At 44.9% G+C, this 22,565-nt stretch overlaps 1 protein-coding gene across 3 annotated transcripts in view; it reads left to right on the plus strand.

The window, feature by feature from the left end:
• The window catches only part of SYCP2L (synaptonemal complex protein 2 like), a 230,406-nt gene that overhangs the window by 146,485 nt on the left and 61,356 nt on the right, over positions 1-22,565 (plus strand). The window contains exons 26-29 of one of the 3 annotated variants that reach the window (XM_040353720.1): positions 6,173-6,222; positions 8,105-8,240; positions 19,908-19,981; positions 21,668-21,722. In XM_040353720.1, the coding sequence (XP_040209654.1) occupies positions 6,173-6,222; positions 8,105-8,240; positions 19,908-19,981; positions 21,668-21,722 (315 nt within the window). Of the gene's footprint in view, positions 1-6,172; positions 6,223-8,104; positions 8,241-19,907; positions 20,009-21,667; positions 21,723-22,565 lie in introns of all 3 variants that reach the window. The other 2 variants (XM_040353718.1, XM_040353719.1) reach the window with 2 other exon arrangements.

Below are 22,565 nucleotides of genomic sequence, written 5' to 3' on the forward strand. Positions count from 1 at the left end.
CTCAATGTAATGTTAGAATTTTTTTTAGGGTGAACCCCCGCTTTAAATCCTCACCCAGCCTTATTTCCTAGAAGGATTTAGTTTTAATTTGAATCAAGATGTTTCTTGCCTTCCTTTTTTCCAGAACCTTGTTCTGCGGAAGGAAGAGTTATTACTTTTCTCTCAATATAGATGAGGGCACTTAAAAATCTATCTGAAAGTTTCAGATATAGGAAACTGACATTTTGTTGTGCTGCCAGAAGACCCTAGAAATGGGCATGCAGTGTTCAAATCGGCTATTAATATGGTTACGCACTCTTGTTAGAGTGAGAACAGTCAAGGCCTATCTGAAACGGCTACTTAGCGCAAAAACATAAATTTTCTGTATCTATCGGAAGGCCCCGGGAAAGGGCAGGCAGCGTCCTAAATCAACTGTTTCTATGTAGATTCATCAGGTTATGATTCAGGCTTGTGGTTTAAAGAGAGGGTTTTCACCTGTTTCCTTTTAGAGTGCACCTTACCAGGATAGTAAGCGATTCATGCGCGGTGCATTACCAAGCCTGTGACCCAAGATTTGCAAGGCCACAAGTTGGTCGTCGGTGCATACGCTCACTAATTTCTATCAGATGAATGTAAAACCGCAAGAGGATGCCGCTTTTTTGGCGCAGTATGCTGCAGGCAGCAGTATAGGTCCTCACGTCTGATGGTGGTCTGCGTTATTTGTGTCTGCCTCCCCTCATCAGGCATTGCTTTGGGACGTTCCACTTAGTAATTACTATGATGCCGCGTACAGAGGGTCGTTTTATGCGATGTAAAAAAACGACGTTTTCTGTGAAGTAAAAAACAACGTTTTTGAAACTTCAATTTTCAAAAACGATGTTGCCTACACACCATCGTTTTTTCACAGTGCTCTAGCAAAGCGAGGTTACGTTCACCACGTTTTTCCATTGAAGCTCGCTTCATAACTAGCTTCTGGGCATGCGCGGGTGTAAAAACGTTGTTTGAAACGTCGTTTTTTGCTACACACGGTCAATTTCTGTGAAGTAAAAAACGACGTTTTGAAAAACGACACATAAAATTGAAGCATGCTTCAATTTTTTTTGGTCGTTTTTTTAGAAGACATAAAACGACGTTTTCTCCCACACACGGTCAATTAAATTGACGTTTTTAAAAACGTAGTTTTTTTACATCGCATAAAACGACCGTCTGCATGAGGCTCTGTGTCCCGTGATGTACGATAAAGAAAATAGGATTTTTATAACCGCTTACCTGTAAAGTCCTTTTCTTAGAGTACATCACGGGACACAGAGCTCCCGCACCTCTTGTTTGGGGATTCTGTGACATTTATTGTTTTGCTACAAAAACTCCCAGTATGGGAGGATTATATAGGGAGGAAACTTCCTGTCTAATTGATTACACCAGTGTCCAGCACCTGAAGGTGGAATATAACCCACTTAGTAATTACTATGAGGCTGTGTCCCGTGATGTACTCCAAGAAATGGATTTTAGAGGTAAACTGTTAGAAAAATCCTATTTTCTTTATCGTACACCATGGGACACAGAGACTAAGGCCCGGATTCACGTAGCACTTACACCGACGTATCTCGAGATACGCCGCGTAAGTGCACATATGCGCCGTCGTATCTATGCGTCTGACTCTGAAAGCAAGATAAGCCTGAAAATAGGTTTCATCCGACCGACGTAAGTTTCCTACGCCGTCGTATCGTGGGCGCATATTTACGCTGGCCGCAAGGGGCGCTCCCATTGATTTACGATTCTAATATGCAAATGAGTGAGATGCGCCGATTCACGAACGTACTTGCGCCCGGCGCATTAATATACGCGGTTTACGTAAGTCGTATGTCCGGCGTAAAGTTGAGACTCATAAAGCAGGTGTAAGTCAGCAGCATCAATGCAAATGGCTGCACCAGGGAACACAGCTGTAGTTTTTTACGTCGTTTACGTAGTACGTGAATAGGGCTGGGCGTAGGTTACGTTCACGTCGTAGGCAGTGATTCGACGTATCTTAGGCGTTCGTTCCGACCCGACCATGTAAATGATGGGCCGAGTGCCATAAAGATATGAATAACGAACGGCGCATGCGCACTGGGATACGTCCACGGGCCGGCGCATGCGCCGTTCGTTTTTCGTATCTTTATGGCACTCGGCCCATCATTTACATGGGGTCACGCCTTATTAGCATGGCTCATGCCCACTGACGTACAGGTGTTCAAGGATCCTTCAGAGAAAAAGCTGGAATCCTTGTTTAAATCTTCCTTCCTGCTTGCAGGATCAGTTGTCCAACCTGCGGTTGCAGCAGTAGGCATGTGTCAGGTCATCAAAGACCAGATAAAAGAGGGACTGAAGGAATTGACTCCAGAGCAGTCCAATGCTTGGGAAGATTTGCCTAAAGCTTTATGCTTTACAATAGATGCTATGAGAGATTCTATCCTGCAAGCATCTTGTCTTACACTCCAGCTGGTGCATATGCGCAGAATCCTTTGGCTAAAGCATTGGTCTGCAGAGGCACCCTGTAAAAAGCTTCTGGCGAGTTTCCCCTTTCATGAAGAACGCCTTTTTGGGGAGAATTGGGAAAAGTATATCCAAAAGATATCTAGCGGAAAAACTACGCTATTACCAGAGAAGAAGAAAAACAAGCGTCCTTGTTTTAAACGTTCTCTCTCCCCGGCTCATGGTAAATCTACTTCCAGCCAGTGGCGACGGCATTTTCAGCCAGCCACAAAGACCAAGGCATAAGGCTTTTAGGCAAGATGCCCAGTTTCATTCAAGACTACTTCAAGGCAGCATCTTAGCCGCCTGGAACAGAAATATCAAGGCTCTGGATTTACCCATGCGCCTGGCCTCACAGGTACGCCAAAGCTTCAGTTGGTGGTTACAAACCAAGAACTTACGGAAAGGAAGATCCTTTCTTCCAGTCACCTGAAAGGTGATATCTACAGATGCCAGCCTAAGGGGCTGGGGAGCTGTGTTGGAAGAGGCTTCAGCCCAGGGATCCTGGGCCAAAACCGAGAGGAGTCTGCCCATCAACATACTAGAATTACGGGCAGTATACTTAGCCCTCAAAACCTGGACAAGCAGGTCACCCAGCTCGGATTCAATCCGACAATGTTACAGCAGTAGCTTATATCAATCACCAAGGAGGCACCTGAAGTCAAGGCGCCCAGAAGGAGGTGAATCGCATCTTAAGATGGGCAGAAGAACATGTTCCTTGTCTTCAGTCTTCGTTCCAGGGGTAGAAAACTGGCAAGCAGACTATTTGAGTATCCAGCAACTTTGTCCAGGAGAGTGGTCTCTCCACCCCAAGATCTTTAAGGCCAGATGCCAGAGATGGGGGACCCCAGATGTAGACCGGTTTGCCTCCAGGTTCAACAGGAAATAGGACAACTTCATGTCTAGGACAAGAGATCCTCTGGCCTACGGATCGGATGCGCTAGTGGTTCCATGGAATCAGTTCTCACTGATCTATGCTTTCCCTCCGATCGCCCTTCTACAGAGGCTACTCTGCAGGATCAAGAAGGAAAAGATTCCGGTAATCTTAGTGGCCCCAGATTGGCCCAGAAGACCTTGGTACGCCGAGATCATAAAGATGGCGATAAGAACACCTTGGAAGCTTCAGCTTCGCCGCGACCTGATGTCGCAAGGACCAGTGTTGCATCCTTCCTTACAAACGCTAAGTTTGACGGTGTGGCTGTTGAGACCCACATTCTGAAGAAGAGAGGGATCTCGGGTCCTGTGCTTTCTACACTTATTAATGCCAGGAAGCCAGCCTCTAGACTTATTTACTATAGAGTCTGGAAAGCATATGTTTCATGGTGTGAAACCAACAAATGGAATCCTCAGAGATATGACATTAGTAGGATTCTTGCCTTTTGCCAGCTAGGAGTGGATATGAAATTAGCCCTTAGTACCATTAAGGCCCCGTACAGACGACCGAACATGTCTGCTGAAACTGGTCCGCGGACATGTTCGGTCGTGTGTAGGCCCGAGCATGCAGGATTCCCGCAAACATTTGCCCGCCAGGCCTTTTCCCAGCGGGCAAATATTTCTGGACTTGTTTTAAAACAGCCCGCTGGAATCCTGCCCGCTCGGACATGTTCGGTCGTCTGTACAGACCTACCGTACATGTCCGAGCGCCCGCCATCCCTCGAATGCGTCGAATGACTTTGACGCATGCGTGGAAGCATTTAACTGGCAGGGCCGCCCACGTCGCCACGGCGACGGCGCGGACACGCCCCACGTATTGTTTACGCGCGGATTTCTGTACGATGGTTAGTACAGCCATCGTACAGAAATCCCCGGGCAGACATGTACGGTGAAATCGGTCCGGCGGACCGGTTTCATCGTACATGTTTGCCCGTGTGTACGCGGCATTAGGGTCAAATATTGTCTCTCTGTCTTTTTTTCAAAGGCCTCTGGCATTTCATTCCCTAGTGCGGGCTTCATTCAGGGGGTACTGCGGATCAATCCGCCAGTTAAATCCCCCTTATGCCCATGGGATCTGAATCTAGTATTGTCAGTGTTGCAGAGGCAACCTTTTGAACCTATTTGCCCCATTCCGCTGATTCTCTTAAGCAGGAAGTTGGCGTTTCTTCTTCAGCTAGAAGAGTATCTGAATTAGCAGCTCTTTTTCTTGCAAAGAGCCTTATTTAGTTTGTCATAAAGACAAAATTGTACTACGACCCCATCCTGTTTTTTTTACCTAAGGTGGTGTCCTTTCATTTAAATCAGGACATTGTTCTGCCTTCCTTTTTTCCGGATCCGCAGACAGCGGAGGAGAAGTTATTACACTCTCTACATCTCGTGAGAGCAGTAAAGGTGTATCTGCAGGCAACCACTCAGATATGCAAAGCAGATGTTTTGTATATTTTGCCGGATGGTCCCAAGAAGGGACAAGCAGCGTCTAGAGCCACTATCTCCAGGTGGATTCGACAGACAATCTTTCAAGCCTATGGTTTAAAGAATCGGATTCCTAATTTTTCTGTTAGGGCGCACTCAACCAGGGCGATAAGTGCTTCATGGGCAGTGCACCACCAGGCTTCGATGGCTCAGATCTGTAAAGCTGCAACTTGGTCCTCGGTCCACAGATTTTCCAAATTCTATCAAGTGGACGTGAGAGGACAGGAGGATGCCGCCTTCGGGCGAAGTGTACTGCAGGCAGCGGTATAGAGCTTCTGGTTCCTGGGCGGCCTGCTTGATCTTTGTCCCCCCCCCTCATATGGGAGCATTGCTCTGGGACGACCCATTATGTAAAGACTTGGTCTCTGTGTCCCGTGGTGTACGATAAAGAAAATAGGATTTTTGGAAAGCTTACCTGTAAAATCCTTTTCTTGGAGTACACCACGGGACACCCCCCCCCCTTCTTATGGGAAAACCTTATTGCTTTGCTACAAAACTAAGGTGCTTCCCGGATGGGAGGGGCTATATGGAGGGAAACTGACTCCGGTTGTGCCAGTGTCCAGTCACCTCTGGTGAGCATGTAACCCATTATGTAAAGACTTGGTCTGTGTCCCGTGGTGTACTCGAAGAAAAGGATTTTACAGGTAAACTGTCCAAAAATCCTATTTTTTAGCATATCATTTGTCACTTGTCTTCAAAATAGCACGGATAAACGAACTTGAATTTCTTGTTTGTATTGTTGGAAAACATCTCCCAAAACAAGATTTACATCATTTCATAAATACAATACTATTTTTATTTCAGTATAAACATTCTGACATAATTATAAAATCTGAATAACCTTTTGGGGGATATATATATATTTAAAAAACGTATTTGAATCACATACTGGCTTCTTAGACGATCTCCCTGACACCCTCCATCAATCACAAACATGCCATGAGGTTTTACTCTTTGTGCTCAAGCAGATTTTTTTTCTGTTCTCTTCATGTTTTAATAATGGAAAAAGTTATGTTAGAACCAGGTTGATGACGTTCCACTCACACCCCTAGCATCTACCCAAAACTAAAAACAATGGCATCTGTGTAAATCTTTGGTATTTCTGAGAAGTTTTTTTTTTTTTTTTTCATTTCTTTTAGACAAATAAGTGCTGGGAACTTTTTGTATCCATATGGATGTGTGTGTGTGTGTGTGTGTGTGTATGTATGTACTATGTGTGTGTGCAACAATGTTCATATCCAATCATTGGTCACTGGCAATATTTAATTCATTACAGTGCTGCCATTATCTTCTGAAAGTAGCAATGAAGACATATTGAAAAAAATGGTATGTATTTCTCTCATAATTTTCTGTTCCGTGTTATCTAGGCAGTAATGAACATGGTGGGGTCCGTGGTTGTCATCTGTAGCACATACATTTATTGCATGCATTGGTGGGTGGGGGTGGTGCTACACGTCAAACCTACACTAATGCCGAATACACACAATCGGAAATTCCGACAAGAAAACCGTGGATATTTTCCCGACGGAATTTTGGCTCAAGCTTGTGTTGCATACACACTGTCACACAAATGTTGTCTGAAATTCTGACCGTCAAGGACGCAGTAACGTACAACACTACAACACGCAGAGAAAAATTAAGTTCAATGATTCTGAGCATGCGTCAAATTGATTCAGAACATGCGTGTTGAACTTTTCTTGTTGGAAATTCCGATTGTGTGTACGCGGCATAAGAGTGAAGGGGTAAATTATTACCTTCCTTTTATCAATGTAATAGTAAGTTGGGTTCCAGTCCCATGAATTAAGCTCCCCAGCCGGTTGGCTGAGCTTGGTGTGGCCAACAGACTGTGATCTGCATATTGGAGTAAGTAGCTGCAACAGCATACAACTTGGTGGCTTTTGTAAACCCCATTATGGATTGGAAAGCATAGAAAACCCCATAGAAAAGTTTTGCCTGATTACACATATCGGACACTGTAAAAGAAGAATGAAAATGACTGATAATTTTGGAACTGTTTGGACTTTTAGTTGGCTTCTTTTTTAGTTATTGGCTAACCAGGTAGTGAAGCAAGGAAATTGATGAAGCTCTATCATTTTGTTTGAATCCTGACATCTTCTCTTCAGTGTTGGTTGCTTAATGTTTTTTCCAAGTGCACTGCATTACAGGGGGAAAATTCCCCAATAATTTTAGAAACATAGACTAGAGTAGCACTGATATTGGGCCAGATTCACAAAAGAGATACGACGGCGTATCTCCTGATACGCCGTCGTATCTCTGAGAGTATCTATGCAGGTGATTCATAGAATCAGTTACACATAGATAGCCCTAAGATCCGACAGGTGTAATTGACTTACACCGTCGGATCTTAGGATGCAATACTTCGGCCGCCGCTGGGTGGAGTTTGCGTCGTTTTCCAGCGTTGGATATGCAAATTAGCTTTTACGGCGATCCACGAAGGTACGCGCGTTCGTTACGTCGTCGCTAGTCGGTTTTTCCCGTTGCAAAGTTAGACATGCTTTTTCATGGCTTAACTTTAGAACAGCCATGTTAAAGTATGGCCGTCGTTCCCGCGTCGAATTTCAATTTTTTTTTTTGCGTAAGACGTCCGGGAATACGAAAGTACGTTACGCACGTCACAATTCAAAAAACACGTCGGGGCGCCGTAATTTCACGCAATGCACGTCGGGAAATTTCCTAACGGAGCATGCGCAGAACGTTCATTGCCGGAGCGCGCCTAATTTAAATGGTACACGCCCCATTTGAATTAGGCGGGCTTGCGCCGGAAGGATTTACGTTACACCTCCGTAAGTTTACACGCAAGTGCTTGGTGAATAAGGCACTTGCACTGAAAACTTGCGGCGGTGTAACGTAAAGACGATGCGTTACGCCGCCGCAGTTCTTTCTGAATCTGGCCCATTGTTTCTAAAGTAAAAGTAACGTTTTTATGTTCAGCCACAATATTTTTTGTAAAGAACGAGGAATGCTTAGAACCCCTCTCAAACTTTCACTGCTATCCATCATTGTCAGGGCGATTTATTATTACTTAGAATAAGGTTAAAAAACTTGTACATTTTTTGTTTCAGCCTATAGCAGGGGAAACCAGTCAAGAGTTCTAAACCTTCCTCACTCTAACCAAACCTTTTTTGCCTAACATACAAAAACAATACTGTGTTGTCCTAGTGACTTGGATTTGTCTGTCTCTTTCCAGCCCAGATCTTCTTCATTTACAGTTCTAAAACAGACCAGAACAGGAAAGGGTAGGGCAGAGAGCCTCTCATTCTCTGATGTAAACCTGTCAGGGGTTTCAGGCCTCCTAACTCCTGGAAATACCACACGGCAATCAAGTGAGTGTTTTTGGTCTTTAATTGCTCTTTATTTTCACCCTTCTATTGACTAAATTGCTGAATGAGTTTTTATCAGTTTGAGCGGGTTCATTTATTTTTTATCACAGACAAACTGGTTAATTGATCAAGCATTTTTCATGATGGATGCCAAATTTAATGAGATCATCCACATTTACTTTATTTGTAAGTAATCAATTGTTGGTCACATAGTTATATGAATAACCCATTAGGTTAATATAAAAACAGGTTATATTGCCACATACAGGAGGACTGCACACTGACAGGCACAAAAACTGTCAGCTCAGGATAACCCATCCGACTTAACAGCATGCCTCCAGTTTTGTGCTAATATCCTACATTTACATATTTTTTGCAGCTTTGTTGCTTTAAAGACTATTTTTTCCCCTCTCTTTCTACTGGAGATTTGTCTCTTTGATTGCAGCTATCCAGTGCAGCCATCCTCGGTCTGGCTTTGGAGTGCTGTTTCTGGTCCATGCTGCACTGGATGTTGCAGAAATAGCTTGGAGTGACCTTCAAGCACTGTTACTTTTGTAGAGCATGTTCCCGACTCTATTCTGGTAAAAGTTAGACGTGGCATGCTTTCTGGGTCCAGAGCCAATGGCGGTGCCTCAACGCTTGCCCCTTTTGACAGACTGACCTAGTAAGTAAACAGAAAAAGACAAGGGTGGGTTTTTTTCTGTTCAATTATGGCAAAAATGCCCTGCGCCTCATATAAAGTCCCAACCTTTTAGTTGACCTAGTAAGTAGGCAAGTTGGGCTGAGCACTAGGAGCTACCGCATTCACTTAAGTCACTGGGCTATTTTTAAATTCCTGATGATTTCATCTGCTGGGTGGAGTGTCGCTCATGCTCTCTGCGCACTCTTTCTTTCAATACAGTGTTGAGGAAGCATTTCCCTGTTGCTGTTCCTGCTTTTTGAATAGCTCCAGTCTTTGATGAGCTTGCCCATGAGCAGTTTTAGTCTACTACTCTTACTCCTTAATTAAGAGACTACTTCAGCTCTTATTAATGTTATGGCCACCACTCTGAAACTAAAGGATCGTTCTGTTGCTTTTATCGGTGCTGTTTTCAGTCTTGGTTCCTTACAATTTCCTGAGGCCACAAAGACTTTTCAATTGCACATGCTTTTCCAACTCTTTTTCTGTGGATATTAGAAACATTTTGACAAGCTGTTTGCTCCCCGCAAATGCCTATTGGATTTGTACCTGTTTGTGGAGGATATTGTACAAATGTGGTCTATTCCTCCCATGGATCCAGTAGTGTCCCGCCTTAACAAGGTACTTACTATTCGAGTCGAAGAACCCTCTCTCTCTCTCTCTAGAACACTTGTAAAGAGATCTGCCCTTTACTCCATACTGGCTGTGACGACATGGCTGACTGGTCAAAATCCCTTAAAGCGGAACCCTCCCCACCCACACTGCAAGGCTTAAAGCTGAACTCCAGCTTTTGTTACACTTTACATAGTTCCTTTGGGTCAATTTGGGCCCAAAGAACAATGTTTCTCACTAACATATGAGACTGCTAAATGTGCTGTATGTATTTTTTTTTTCCAATGGATCAAAAACATTTAAAAAACACTGGTGAGCTGCGTTTTTGATCGTTTTTCGGGAGCTGAAAAACTCCTCTCAGAACCCACTAGTTTTGGGGGTCATTTAAAGCCAGAAAATTCCCCAGCCAAAAACTGCTGATAACAGCCTATGTGTGCATGGACACATAGGATAACGTGATGGGGAATTTATTGACTGTAGAAAAAAACGTCTGAAGCCAAAAACAACTGCTGTAAAAACGTCCAGTGTGCATGAGGCCTTAGGCTTCATGCACACTGAATGTTTTTACAGCTGCTGTTTTTGGCTTCAGACGTTTTTTCTACAGTCCATAAAGTCCCCAGCATGTTATCCTACATGTCCATGCACACATAGGCTGTTGTCAGCAGTTTTTGTCAGGGGCGTTTTTTTTTGGCTGAGAAAAGTGGGTTTTGAAAGTGTTCCAGCTGTAAAAACGCTCTAACTGAAAACCGCTTACCAGGAAAAAAAACAAGGTTACAGTGGGCTAAAGAAAAGTAATTATGGACTGTGGATGACTGGATGAAAGTGATATTCAGCGATAAATCACCAATCTGCATTGGGCAGGGTGATGATGCTGCAACTTTTGTTTTGTGCCATTCCAATGAAATGTATGAAGACGACTGCCTGAAGAAAATATGAACATTTCCATGAAAAGGTAACCCAGATGTATCCTGGCTCTTTGTCTCCCAATTTATATTCTCCATCTTATTGCCCCCGATTTAACTACCAAAAATAGTCCGACACCAAGGTTGGAAGTAAACTGGCTGTTTTATGGCCCCTTTTATTAAAATTAACAATTATTTAACAATTTAAACAAACAAGGCATAATCTTTTTGGTTGCCGATCCTTGGAGGCACTACGTATCAAAATCTTTTCCTTGTATTGGCTTAAACCCTTTCCATGGTCCCTGCCGCATTGCACCAACTCGGGGGGGAAACAACATTCAGCAGGTACACCATTGTAATTCGAGATTTTCCTAGCTTGTGACGGAAAATATTAGTTATATGAAGACAGGAGGCGAGTATCTTATGCATTAATCTTTCTTTATTAATGCCCATAGCAGAAAATTACATTATTCAAATTTAACGTAAGTAAAAACAGAAAAAACTGTAAAGACTACATTTCCCAGCAGTCCTAAGGCCACAGTAGGCACTCCCATCCTGTAGTCTCTATATAAGGACTGCTCCCTCCTGGCTCTTCCTCTTTCTTTATGCAAATCTTAAGCTTATAGGAACCAGGATCATCACTTGAACATCTTTCCACTCGCCGGATTCTTCGGCCAGCCGGCCCGACATCTCAGTTTCTGAAGACAACTAGGGTAACGGCAACTGGTCCCAACGGGGACTAACCAACTGAACGTTTTCGACCAACTGGTCATCCATATCCAGGAAACATCACACGATCAACAGGTCGTCTGCACACCGGAGCCGTGATTGCTATCAATAACCTGAAATAGAATGCAGAACCGTGATAGGGTTGGGTAGGGAGGGAAGATACTCGCCTCCTGTCTTCATATAACTAATATTTTCCGTCACAAGCTAGGAAAATCTCAAATTATATATCAGACAGGAGGCTCATATCTTATGCAGGTTCAAAGCTTAACATAGTATCTATATCAACATGAGTAATAAGGCAAATACATTTACAGATCTAACCATCATAAGACTGACATGGAGACATGTTCCTCTGTTCTAAAATAGAAAAAGCGAAAGGTGGTCTCAGAAGACCAGTCAGCCGCCATTAAGAGGTCCGCGAGAGAGCCCCCCGCCGTAACCACCTTGGTAGCCATAGCTCCTCTGGAAGAATGTGCTCCAAACAGGGTAATGTCTATGCCCGCCATCGCCATGGTTGATCTGACCCAACGCGCCAGAGTGGCGGGGGTGACCGGATGATGGGGTTGAACATAAGATATTAGAAGTTGGGAGAACCCCGGAGAGCGCAGGTCAGTAGTGTGTGCTTCATAGGCCTGTAGGCATCTAACCACACAAGTCGTGGATGCGCAGGAAAATAAGGGTAAAACACAGACTGAAGGCCTGTTTTGGTTCTACGGACCACCGAGAATTTTACCCCTTGAGTTGAAAATTGGCGCCTGGAAATGTCCAAAGCCCTAACGTCAGAGACTCGTTTGATCGAGACCGTGAGTTTAAAAGACAGTAGTCTGAGAGGCAGTGCATCGTTGTCCTCCCAGCCCGAGAACATGTCGAGAACCCTGGAGACATCCCAGGTGGACTGATATTTAGGGCGGAGAGGCCGCTTGAATTTGATGCCCCGTAGCAGTCTACATATCAGGGGATGTCTGCCGACTGGCAAAGAATCCACTGGGTAATGGTAAGCCGAAATGGCTGATCTGTAAACATTTATGGAGCTGTATGATTTACCCGATCCGAAAGAATCCGCCAGGTAATTCACTATGACAGTTACAGGGGCTTGTACGGGATCAACCTGTCGTTGATCACACCAACGCACCCAAAGTCTCCAGGCTGATCGATATGCCGATCGAGTCCCGGGGGCCCAGGGCGAGGAGATCCCTAGCTGACTTAGAAAGGTCGCTGTCCGCGTCTGGCACCCCGAAACCAACAACGCTAGGAGAGTCAGCGTGCCTTCCGCTACCAGAGGGTGAGTGCCCTTGGTCGGATGGGAGAGAATGTGCGGAAACGGAGGCAGAAGTCTGGGGTAGTCTATGACCATCTCCAGCAGGAGGGGAAACCATGGTTGTCGGCCACCATGGGGTGATTAACGCAACCGTCGCCTTCTGGTTCGCAACCTGTAGTAACACTCTGGGTATCATCGAGAATGGGGGAAACGCATAATGTGTCTCCCCTGTCCAGGAGTGACGAAAAGCATCCACCGCTGAGGACCCCGGGTCCGGTCTCCAGCTGAAGAATCGGGGCAGCTGGTGATTGAGGCGAGAGGCGAATAGATCTATGCCCAAGGGACCCCAAAGTTGGTTCAGTTGGACGAAGACTGAGCGGTCCAGGTGCCAATCGCTGGAGTCTATAAGATAACGGGAATTCCAATCTGCTATAGTATTGGAAATACCCGGAATGTATTCCGCCATCGGAACGATATTGCGGGATAGACAGAAGTGCCAAATTTCTTTGGCAATATCCGCTAGAATTTTTGATCTGGTGCCTCCTAAGCGGTTGATGTATTGCACCGCTGCAATATTGTCCATGCGTAATAATACGCAGCAATTGTACCTCCCTGTTAAGAAACTCTGGATAGCGAACAAGGCCGCTGAAAGTTCCAATGCATTGATGTGTAGGAGGGACTCCTCTCTGGACCAGGTCCCTCCCGTCGAGGTCTCTCCTAAGCGAGCGCCCCAACCTCGACGACTCGCGTCCGACTCTGACGTCCGGACATGAGTTGAAGATCGTTCTGCCATTCCACTCGACGGCATGTCGAAGCCACCACTGCAGTTCGACTTTGGCTTCCATAGAGAGTGGAACCTCGTCTGCGTATCTGAGACCCCGTCGCAGATGAAGGATCTTGAGCCTCTGGAGGGCCCTGTAGTGAAGAGGGGCCGGAAATATGGCTTGAATGGAGGCCGCAAGCAGGCCTACCAGGCGGGCCAGTACGCGTAGAGATAGATAACCCTTGCGTAGCACCGCTCTGATCTCTTTGCGGATCAGGGCCAATTTAGCCTTGCGTAAACGGAGGACAGCTTGGTTGGTGTCTACCAGGAAGCCTAGGAATTCCATCTCCTGAGCAGGAGCGAGAACCGACTTTTCTTGATTGATCAAGAAACCTAGATTTTGTAGTAGATTGATCGTCCAAACCATGTGGCGATAAGCCTGTGTTTTGGAGCATGCTATGATGAGTATGTCGTCTAGGTAAATAATCAAACGTACACCCCTGCTCCTCAGAGATGCTACTACCGGTTTCAAGATTTTGGTGAAACGCCACGGGGCGGACGACAGACCGAACGGAAGGCATGTAAATTGCCAAGTGCGTCCCCACCATCTGAAGCGGAGTAGGTGTTGGGAGTCCGGGTGCATGGGGACGGTGAGGTAGGTGTCTTTTAGATCTACCTTCATTAACCAGTCCCCCGGTTGGAGGAGATCTCGGAGGCAGTGGATACCCTCCATCTTGAAATGTCGATATGCGACATGTTGGTTCAAGTCCCGAAGCCTTATTATGGGACGGTAGCCTCCCCCTTTCTTTTTGACCAGGAAAAGGTTACTGATAAACCCCGGGGAAGATGGGTCGACCTCGACCACCGCCCGTTTGGAAATCAGATCTTGGAGTTCGTTGTCTATCAGAACAACGTTTTGTTTCGCAAATCGAATAGGGGGTGGTATCACTCCTAGATTTGGTGAGGACAGAAGTTCTATGTGGAACCCTGTAATGGTGTTCAGTATCCATGTATCTGCCGTAATCGCAGACCAAGCGTGGGTAAAAAACATTAGCCGTCCCCCCACAGGTATGTGGGACATTGGATTGTAGGTAGTACTCACTGGTATATGGACGGGAGCGGGGGTATCCTCTGTGACCATGTCCTCTCCACGGTCTACCACGGGGCGGGAAAAAAGGTGCTGGTTGCGCCACTGTGGTGTATGGAGGGGGAGCCTGGGTATATTGAGATTGGGCAGCTGCCCTGTGAAATGGTCTGAAATTGTTATTGCGGCCGGCAGAACGGCCCCTACTTCTGCCGGCCCGGGGGAAAACCTTACTCGCTCCGGATTTATTGAGCGAAGTTTGAGCCTTGTCGAGGCTGTTAAAAAGCCCTACAAATTTATTAATATCCTTAACCAAGGATTCACCAAACAGCATCCCTTCTGCTGCAGGACCTGGTTCAGTTTCTGCCAGGTGTGCCAATTGCGGGTCAAGCCGCATCAAAATAGAGCGTCTGCGTTCGACAGAGCAGGCGGGGTTAGCGCTGCCCACTAGACATATGGCCCTTTGGGCCCACCCACGTAGCTGGGTTATGTCGACCGTCTGGTCTGATGTCGCAGCCTGTTCTGACAGGTTTAAGATCTTTGTCAGCGGGCCAAGGAGGTCAAGGATCCGGTCCTGTATGGCTTTAAAGGAGCGGTCTATCCCCTTTTTGGGAAATTTTCCTGTCTTAAACAGGTATTTGGATAGAATCAGGTCTATCTCGGGTGTTAGGACCACTTTTTTTGGGATATGTGGTCGAGGGCATTCTGCCCGTAGTTTGTTACGATTGGACCTCTCAAGGCACCTACGTGCCCAAAATTCGACATATTGCGACACATGGGGTAAGGGGGACCAATCCCCGGAACGGGGGTGGGAGATGGCATCTGGATGGAACAATGGTTCACCCAGAGCACCCACTATGATTGCGCCCTGAGTTCCAGGGGTGGCGTCTTGGTTGAGCGCCAATGTCCCAGCATCCTCCTCATCATCATATTCGGACTCTGAGGCCTCAGACCCGTCCGACTCAGCGGACGAATCCTCGTCTGAATAGACTACGTATGAGTCGGGTTTAGTCCGCCTAGCGGATTTATGCCTCTTTGGTGACTCCCTGAGGCCCAGGGGTTGAAAGGAGTCTGAGGGATGCGTGGGGTGGCAGTCCGTGTGGGGAGCTGCCTTATGCATACTATTTGCTTCCCCTGCCGGGGAGTCATAGGCCGTCACAATATGTTTCCTCTTCTGAGAGGATTTGCCTCTTTTTATGTGCGGCTCACTGCCGTGTGGCAGCGGTACAGGGGCGAGGGTCAGGGCCTGCTGCGCTCCAGAGGGTATGGTAGCTGCAGCCAGTGCGGCTTGCACTGATTTAGTGATTAATTCTTGTATTTGAGCCTAGCTCAAGAACTGCGCTGTGTCCAGCGCCAACTCCACGCCCTGGGCGGGAACTGAACCCTCTTCCGCCATTCTGTTGTATATTGTATGGGTATACAGACAGCCAGACAATTTAAGGAACAAAATAAGTCTTGCTGTAATATATTTGCCCCACAAAAAGCGTACTTAGGTGATGCCTATTGAGCACCAAGGGGGCTATACAATTATAGAGGAATAAATTCCTTCTATGAAAGGCTAGCTAGCTGGCTAACTGATCAATTACTCTATCTCACTAGCTGACTACCACAGGCTCCTACCTCCGACACCGTTGGCGCTGAATGGCTTGCGGTGGGAGGAGAGCCTGATGAAAATACCGCTCCAGAGGCGAAGTCTTGCGAGACTACGGCCTCTGGAGCTCCTATTGGACCGAAATTGATAGACAGGGCGGTCAAGAGGTCCGCCCCCTCCGCGTCCCGCTCTAACAGCGATTGGAGGACGCCGAAGCGTCTCCAGGTAATGAGGTAACGCCGCTCGAGAGAGGAGGAGAGAAGAGGGGGCGGCCGCGAGATGGAGACTCCGCCCCCCTGCCTGTGCGCGCGAAGGAGAGAAGAAGACAGCTTGCCAAGATGGCGCCCACTGAGGTAGTGAAGGGAAAAAAGGTGCAGACGTATTTGCGGGGAACTCCGCAGCGTTCCTGCGCCAGAAAATGATGGAAAGCAGAGTCAAATTAAAGCCATATAGGCTTCACAAAAGAATATGGAAAACAAAGTTGAAACACAGCTCAAACAAAAACCCTCAACATCGGGGCGCCCGGAATAGATACAAAAACGTAAAACTCAGGGAAATACAGGGAGAAAACCCCCATTTTCCCACAACATCACATAATCACAAAAGAATAAAGATATATGAAATACACTTATCTTATAGTGCTCTGCCATGAGCAGAAAGAAAGAGGAAGAGCCAGGAGGGAGCAGTCCTTATATAGAGACTACAGGATGGGAGTGGCTACTGTGGCCCTAGGACTGCTGGGAAATGTAGTCTTTACAGTTTTTTCTGTTTTTACTTACGTTAAATTTGAAAAATGTAATTTTCTGCTATGGGCATTAATAAAGAAAGATACATGCATAAGATATGAGCCTCCTGTCTGATATCAAACTCCTAGTTAATCCACCATAACTAGCATTCACTGGGGACCCATACCTTAGATGTGTTCCAATCATCAAATCCCGGCAGTTTATTTACAATGCCTCCAAAGACCCAACCACATACACCTCATAAGAGAAAAACCAGACAAACCAAACTCAAACCATGTAGGTCGGGCGGGCGGGAATGTTTGCTCTCCTCGTGTGCTGACCGGATGTCCGATAACCATGACCTCTCTCTCCTGCAATGCCTCCGCCCTTACCCCCTGGCTGGCCAATCCCCTGCATCCTACAGTTGCCTGCCAAAATGAACCCCCACCAGCCCAGCTTCCCTGTGCACCTTCTCATGCAGCCCTGCACTGATTTTTTTTTTGCTATGGGCTGTACTCGATCATTGATGATATGGGGTTGTATGTCAGGTAAAGGTATGGGGAGATGACGGTCATTAAATCTTCAATAAATGCACAAGTTTATATTGAGATTTTGGACACTTTTTTCTTATTCCATCAATTGAAAGGATGTTTGGTGATGATGACATAATATTTTTCTCAGAATTGAGTGATTCCATATTTTTTTCTGCTTGATCTGCAAAAACAGTTGCAACTGACTACAATTTTTTTTCTTTTTTTTAAGTGTTTCTTAAAGCCAGGAGGTTGGAATGTTAAATGAAAATAGTTTTGAGGCATGTCTATGATTAGTTAGTTTTCTACCCAATTAAACAATTCAATTGAATGAACATTTTCCAAGAGTGGGGATTCCATACCTTTTGCCAGGTGTTGTACATACATGGTTAAAGATGTGTTCAAGAAAATGTTCTATGCTCCTTTTAATTTTCTTGTCACTGCAGTAGAAAATAAATGTATGGCCAGCACCTTCTGCTTTTTCTTCATATTGGCAAGCAATTATGATCTTGAATAAGCTTCATCCACACAGGGTGGGTTCCGCTGGAGTCTGCCTGCTCAGCGGGAAATCTGTCAGCTAAACCCCACTAAGAAAAGTGGGTGGCTGGTCCTTGTCCGCAACGCTTATGCAGAGTAGACACAGACACAGCCCACTCTCCTCTATGGGTGGACAGATTTAAACAGACCACTTGTCTGTTTTACACCCGACTGCCATTCAATCAGCCAGATGGATGGGGAACGGATTTCCATCCATTGTTTTTTAGCGGCTAGAATTGTTTCGGATGTCAGGGGGTGTTAACAGACACATGTCCAATGACACCCGCCACTCCATAGAGAACCTGAAAAACCGACAAGCGGAACCGATCGGTCTGCTAGTCTAAAAGGGGCCTAATATCATAAAACAGCCAAATAAAAGAAAACGCACAAAACAATAAAGGATTGTATATAGGGACCTCAGCTTTGAAATAAATGCATCATTGATCATGCACACATGGCAAACGGTGCACGAAATGCTGTTTGAATTGTTGCAGCATTTTATTTCTGTTCTACAGAGTTTTTGCACCCTTTTCATAGTATTGTACAGTTCAAAATTAGACCTAATGTTTATATTTATCTACATGACTGATTTTAATGTCGTTCTACAGAGCAATTTAACAGTCGCCTCCTCCGCAGCATATACAACTGTGTGAAGTGGGTATTGCTAGAATGGGTTGAAATCGATTTACAGCCAAAACATTTTCTTATTAAATATAGTAGGGAGGAGTAAAAACCTCAGTTTTGGAATGCGGAAGTGAAAATCCGTCTAAAGAGGTTCCATTTCCTCTCTTAGACAGTTGTCATTGAAGGTGTCCCTATTGGAAGATTTCCACTCTTTCTGCAAACCATCACTTTATGTCCTGTTGACAATGATTTCCAGTATAAAGTGGATTATTTCCCCTGCAGGGGCACAGAGAGAAATAAATAAAAAAATGCCATTGCCCATGCCATCCAAACCCAAAAATTGGGGGTCACGATCCATTTTTCTGTTTTTAGTAGGATTGCACACACATCACGAGTCTATGGGCACCTTTTAGTTTGGAATAATTGGCAATATAGAAAAAAACACATGGAAATGTGGTAAAAAGCTTTGCATATCATATTCTATGTAAATGAGAATGTTCATATGTTTGTATATAAAATTGGCAATATTTACATGAAAGATAAATTGCATTATATTTAGTATTTCTTTAAAGTAGTTGTAAACTGCTGAAATAAAAAATTACCAAATTACGGTATATTTTTCTATATGGTATACTTGCCTCTATCCAAAGCAGCTAGTGTGATTTCTGTCTCCTCTCATTTCTCTGCTATCTGCACGAGTCACATCTGACAGTCCTCTGCAGCATATAGAACTTGGTGTGAAGTGGGTATTGCTAGTGTGGGTTAAAATCGATTTACAGCCAAAATATTTTCATACAGCAGGTGAATGAGGGCCTCAGTTGTGCATCCTTATGGGACTTGGCATATAGAGTTGGGGGGGGGGGGGTCCATTCCCTCAACTCAGGTCTCAGATTACTCTTGGCTCACTACTCTGCTATGAGTGTGTGACATCCGATTCATGCTCCTTGCCTTTTGAAACTCCGAAATGCTGTCTAAAATCTGGTACTTTGAAAGGCTGTAGAGGGATGAGGGCTACAGATAATCAGGGACAACTTTTATATAGGAGGATTGTATTTCATCTTTGTGTATCACCTGAGGCCAGTCACATCTTTGAGTGTATAGGCCCGTACACACGATCTGACTTTTTCCAACAATCTTCAAAATTAGCAAGTTTTCCAAAAAATCCGACCGTGTGTACGCTCCATCAGACAAACTTTTTCGGTTTTCATCGCACAAAAGTTTGCGCTGCAAACGGACAAACTTTTTGGCGACAAAAGTCCTACAGTGCAAAGTCCTATCGTGTGTACAGAAATCCATCGGACTTTTGTCCGAAGTGCAAATACGCATGCCCAGAACCAATGTTAAAATAGCAGAAATTGACCAAAGGGTGGCGGTAAAGAGCAGAAAAAACATGTGATTTTGGGAAAGTTTTAGAAAAGTTTGCAGAAAAGTCCTGCCGTGTGTATGCTATGGGTGTGCCTGGCCAACTCCCTTCGGACAAAAATCCACTGAAAAGTTTGTTTGAAGTCTGACTGTGTATATGAGGCTTTAGTATGGTTTTACAACCCCTGAAAGATTTAGAATGCTAGTTCTTTAATATTTAGCATACTACCCTGTACTTGTGAGGTGTATTTTTTATTTTTATTTTTTATCTCAGGTGCACTTACTATTTCGGATGTGGATGACAAAGACATAATGGATCCAGTACAGGAAATGTCGTCACCAGAATTGGTACCACTGGCAAAGAATTCAGTAAAAGTATTTAACCTTAATCTAAGTCACTAGCTAAATGGGGTTGTATCCGGTTGTTAAAAATGGGAATATTCAGTCCTATATGCATTAATATTGTAAACATCTACTTCTAAAATTCGGTAGAAACTCAAAGGTAAAATGCCATGGGGTTGGAAATTGTTTTTACACTAGTGTTTTAAGATTAAATCAAACCTGCCTTAAAAATGATTCCACCGAAGAAAACATAATATAATTGTGCCTAAAATTAGGGAGAGGGGAGCAATACTAGCAAAAGCATATGTAAAGTAGATCAGTATAAACTTAAATGCATTTTTATTAAACGTACGATTGCCATCTCTAGCCTTCATGATCTACACCAGTGTTTCTCAACTCCAGCCTCAAGGCGCCCCAACATTTCATGTTTTCAGGATTTCCCTCAGATGAAACGGCTACGGCAGTGAAACTGATCAATTCACCTGTGCAAAATAAAGGAAAGCCTTAAAAAAAAAACTTTTTGGGGCGCCTTGAGGACTGGATTTGAGAAATACTGATCTACACTACCCAACCTTTCCTCCTTTCCCCCCAAAGCTGCAGACTTAGCGATGCAAACACTGACTATTTTGGTGCTGAGGTACAAGCGAGTTCTACAGAAGGTCTAAAATATTTTTTATAAATTCCCCCTTCAATTTGGGAAATGCAATAAACTTGATATGACACTTCTGCCAGCAAAACCCCTTTAAAACTACCTCTGCCCAAATCAGACAAGCCTTTCCACCAGTTTCAGTATCAACATGTGCGTCAGATTCAGGTAGTTGTTACTACTGCCACTTTTAGAATCTCTTGCTTTGGCTGTGCTAGATTCTAAAAAAATGACCACCTATTTGCAGTTTAGGAAACTGAACATAACTTGGATACATTCTCAGCTAAGCGGATGGTCATCAGTGCTCAGTGTGGTGCATTTGGTGCTGAAAGCTGTTATGAATTTGACTACTTCCAGCACAGGACTTGTAATTGCTAGGATGCTGGTAGTCACTGGCTTCCTTGCCCAAGATTCCCCAAACAAAAGCTTAATGTAGACAAAGGGACCAGGGATACTGGCTCATGCCATTAGCCAAATATGGCAGTGCCCATATTTGGGCAGTTAAGAGTCACATTGGGCATCACACGGTCAATCAAAAACAAAGTGGGTATGATGAGGCTCCACTCACCCCTCTACAAAGATTTTCTGCCATGCATCTGTTTTATGGGCACAGTGGCAGGGGAGTGATCTCAGTGATATTGAGCTGCAGTGACTGGACCGGACACTCAGTCCTCAAATCTACTCTGCACTACAAGTGCACTCGCTGTAGATCTGAGGGGAAGCTTTGAAATTAGGGGAAGCTCTGCTGATTTTATCATCCAATCATGTGCAAGCAAAAATTCAGGTTTTTATTTTCCTTGGATGTCCCCCTCGGATCTACAGTGACTGCACTTGAAAGTGCACTTTTTGTGCAAAGTGGATTTGCCTTTGTAAATAGCCCCCATTGTTAAGCATTCTCCAGGCAGTTTTTGTTGGCTGATCCCACCATTTGCTGCTCTACTCATATGTTTGCTGTCTTGGTATGCTGTGTGAGGTAGTAGGCAAATGTGTACATTTAGTTGTTCACGATAATGTCATTTATGGTTATTTTTCTTGTTGCCTTTGAGGAGGATTTCCAGAGGGGCTTTTCCAGCACAAATGTAAGCAAAGCAGTAGCTGAAGGTACAGTAACTGTTTTATTTTCGAAAGTTCTGTGTTCTTAATCTGTTGTTCATTCTACCTGGGGTTTAATAGCAACATTGATCAAAACAGATATTAGACTGTCAAGTAAGAAAGATTCTTCATGTTTGTTTGGGGACCCTTAGGCCCCGTACACAGTCGGTTTGGTCCGATGAGAATGAACCGAAGTTATTTTCATCGGACCAAACCGACCGTGTGTATAGGCCATCGGTCTGGTTTCCTTCGGTCCAAAATTTCTAAACATGCTTCAAAACCGAACCGATGGACCGCTGCCCCATCGGACCAAACCGATGGTTAGTACAGAAAAGCATCGGTTCAAAACCGGCGCATGCTCAGAATTAAGTCGACTCATGCTTGGAAGCATTGAACTTCGTTTTATTCGGCACGTCGTGTGTTTTACGTCACCGCGTTCTGACCCGATCGGATTTTGAACTGATGGTGTGTACACACATCAGACCATCAGGCCACTTCAGCGGTGAACCGATGAAAACGGTCCGTCGGACCATTCTCATCGGTTTTGTCCGACCGTGTGTACGGGGCCTTAGAGACCTTTATGGGTTATGCTTGGAAAATCATAATCGTGGTTCTTACTTTAAAAAAAGCACCGCACATTGTAACACTCACCACGTCTAGCATTCTGTACCTTTTATTTAGATCAGAGACAAGGGGTAGTTCTGATTTCACATAACCTCCTGTTTCTGCTCGGCCAAAACAGGACTTTTTTTCATAGCTATACCACTCTTGCTGTGGCATTCACCATAAGGAACTCCTCTTCTGTTTTGACCAGCGCTACCTTCTACCTATGCCTGGAACTATCTTAGACTG

This window comes from Rana temporaria, chromosome 5, assembly GCF_905171775.1.
Source record: "Rana temporaria chromosome 5, aRanTem1.1, whole genome shotgun sequence".
Classification (NCBI taxonomy): Eukaryota; Metazoa; Chordata; class Amphibia; order Anura; family Ranidae; genus Rana; species Rana temporaria.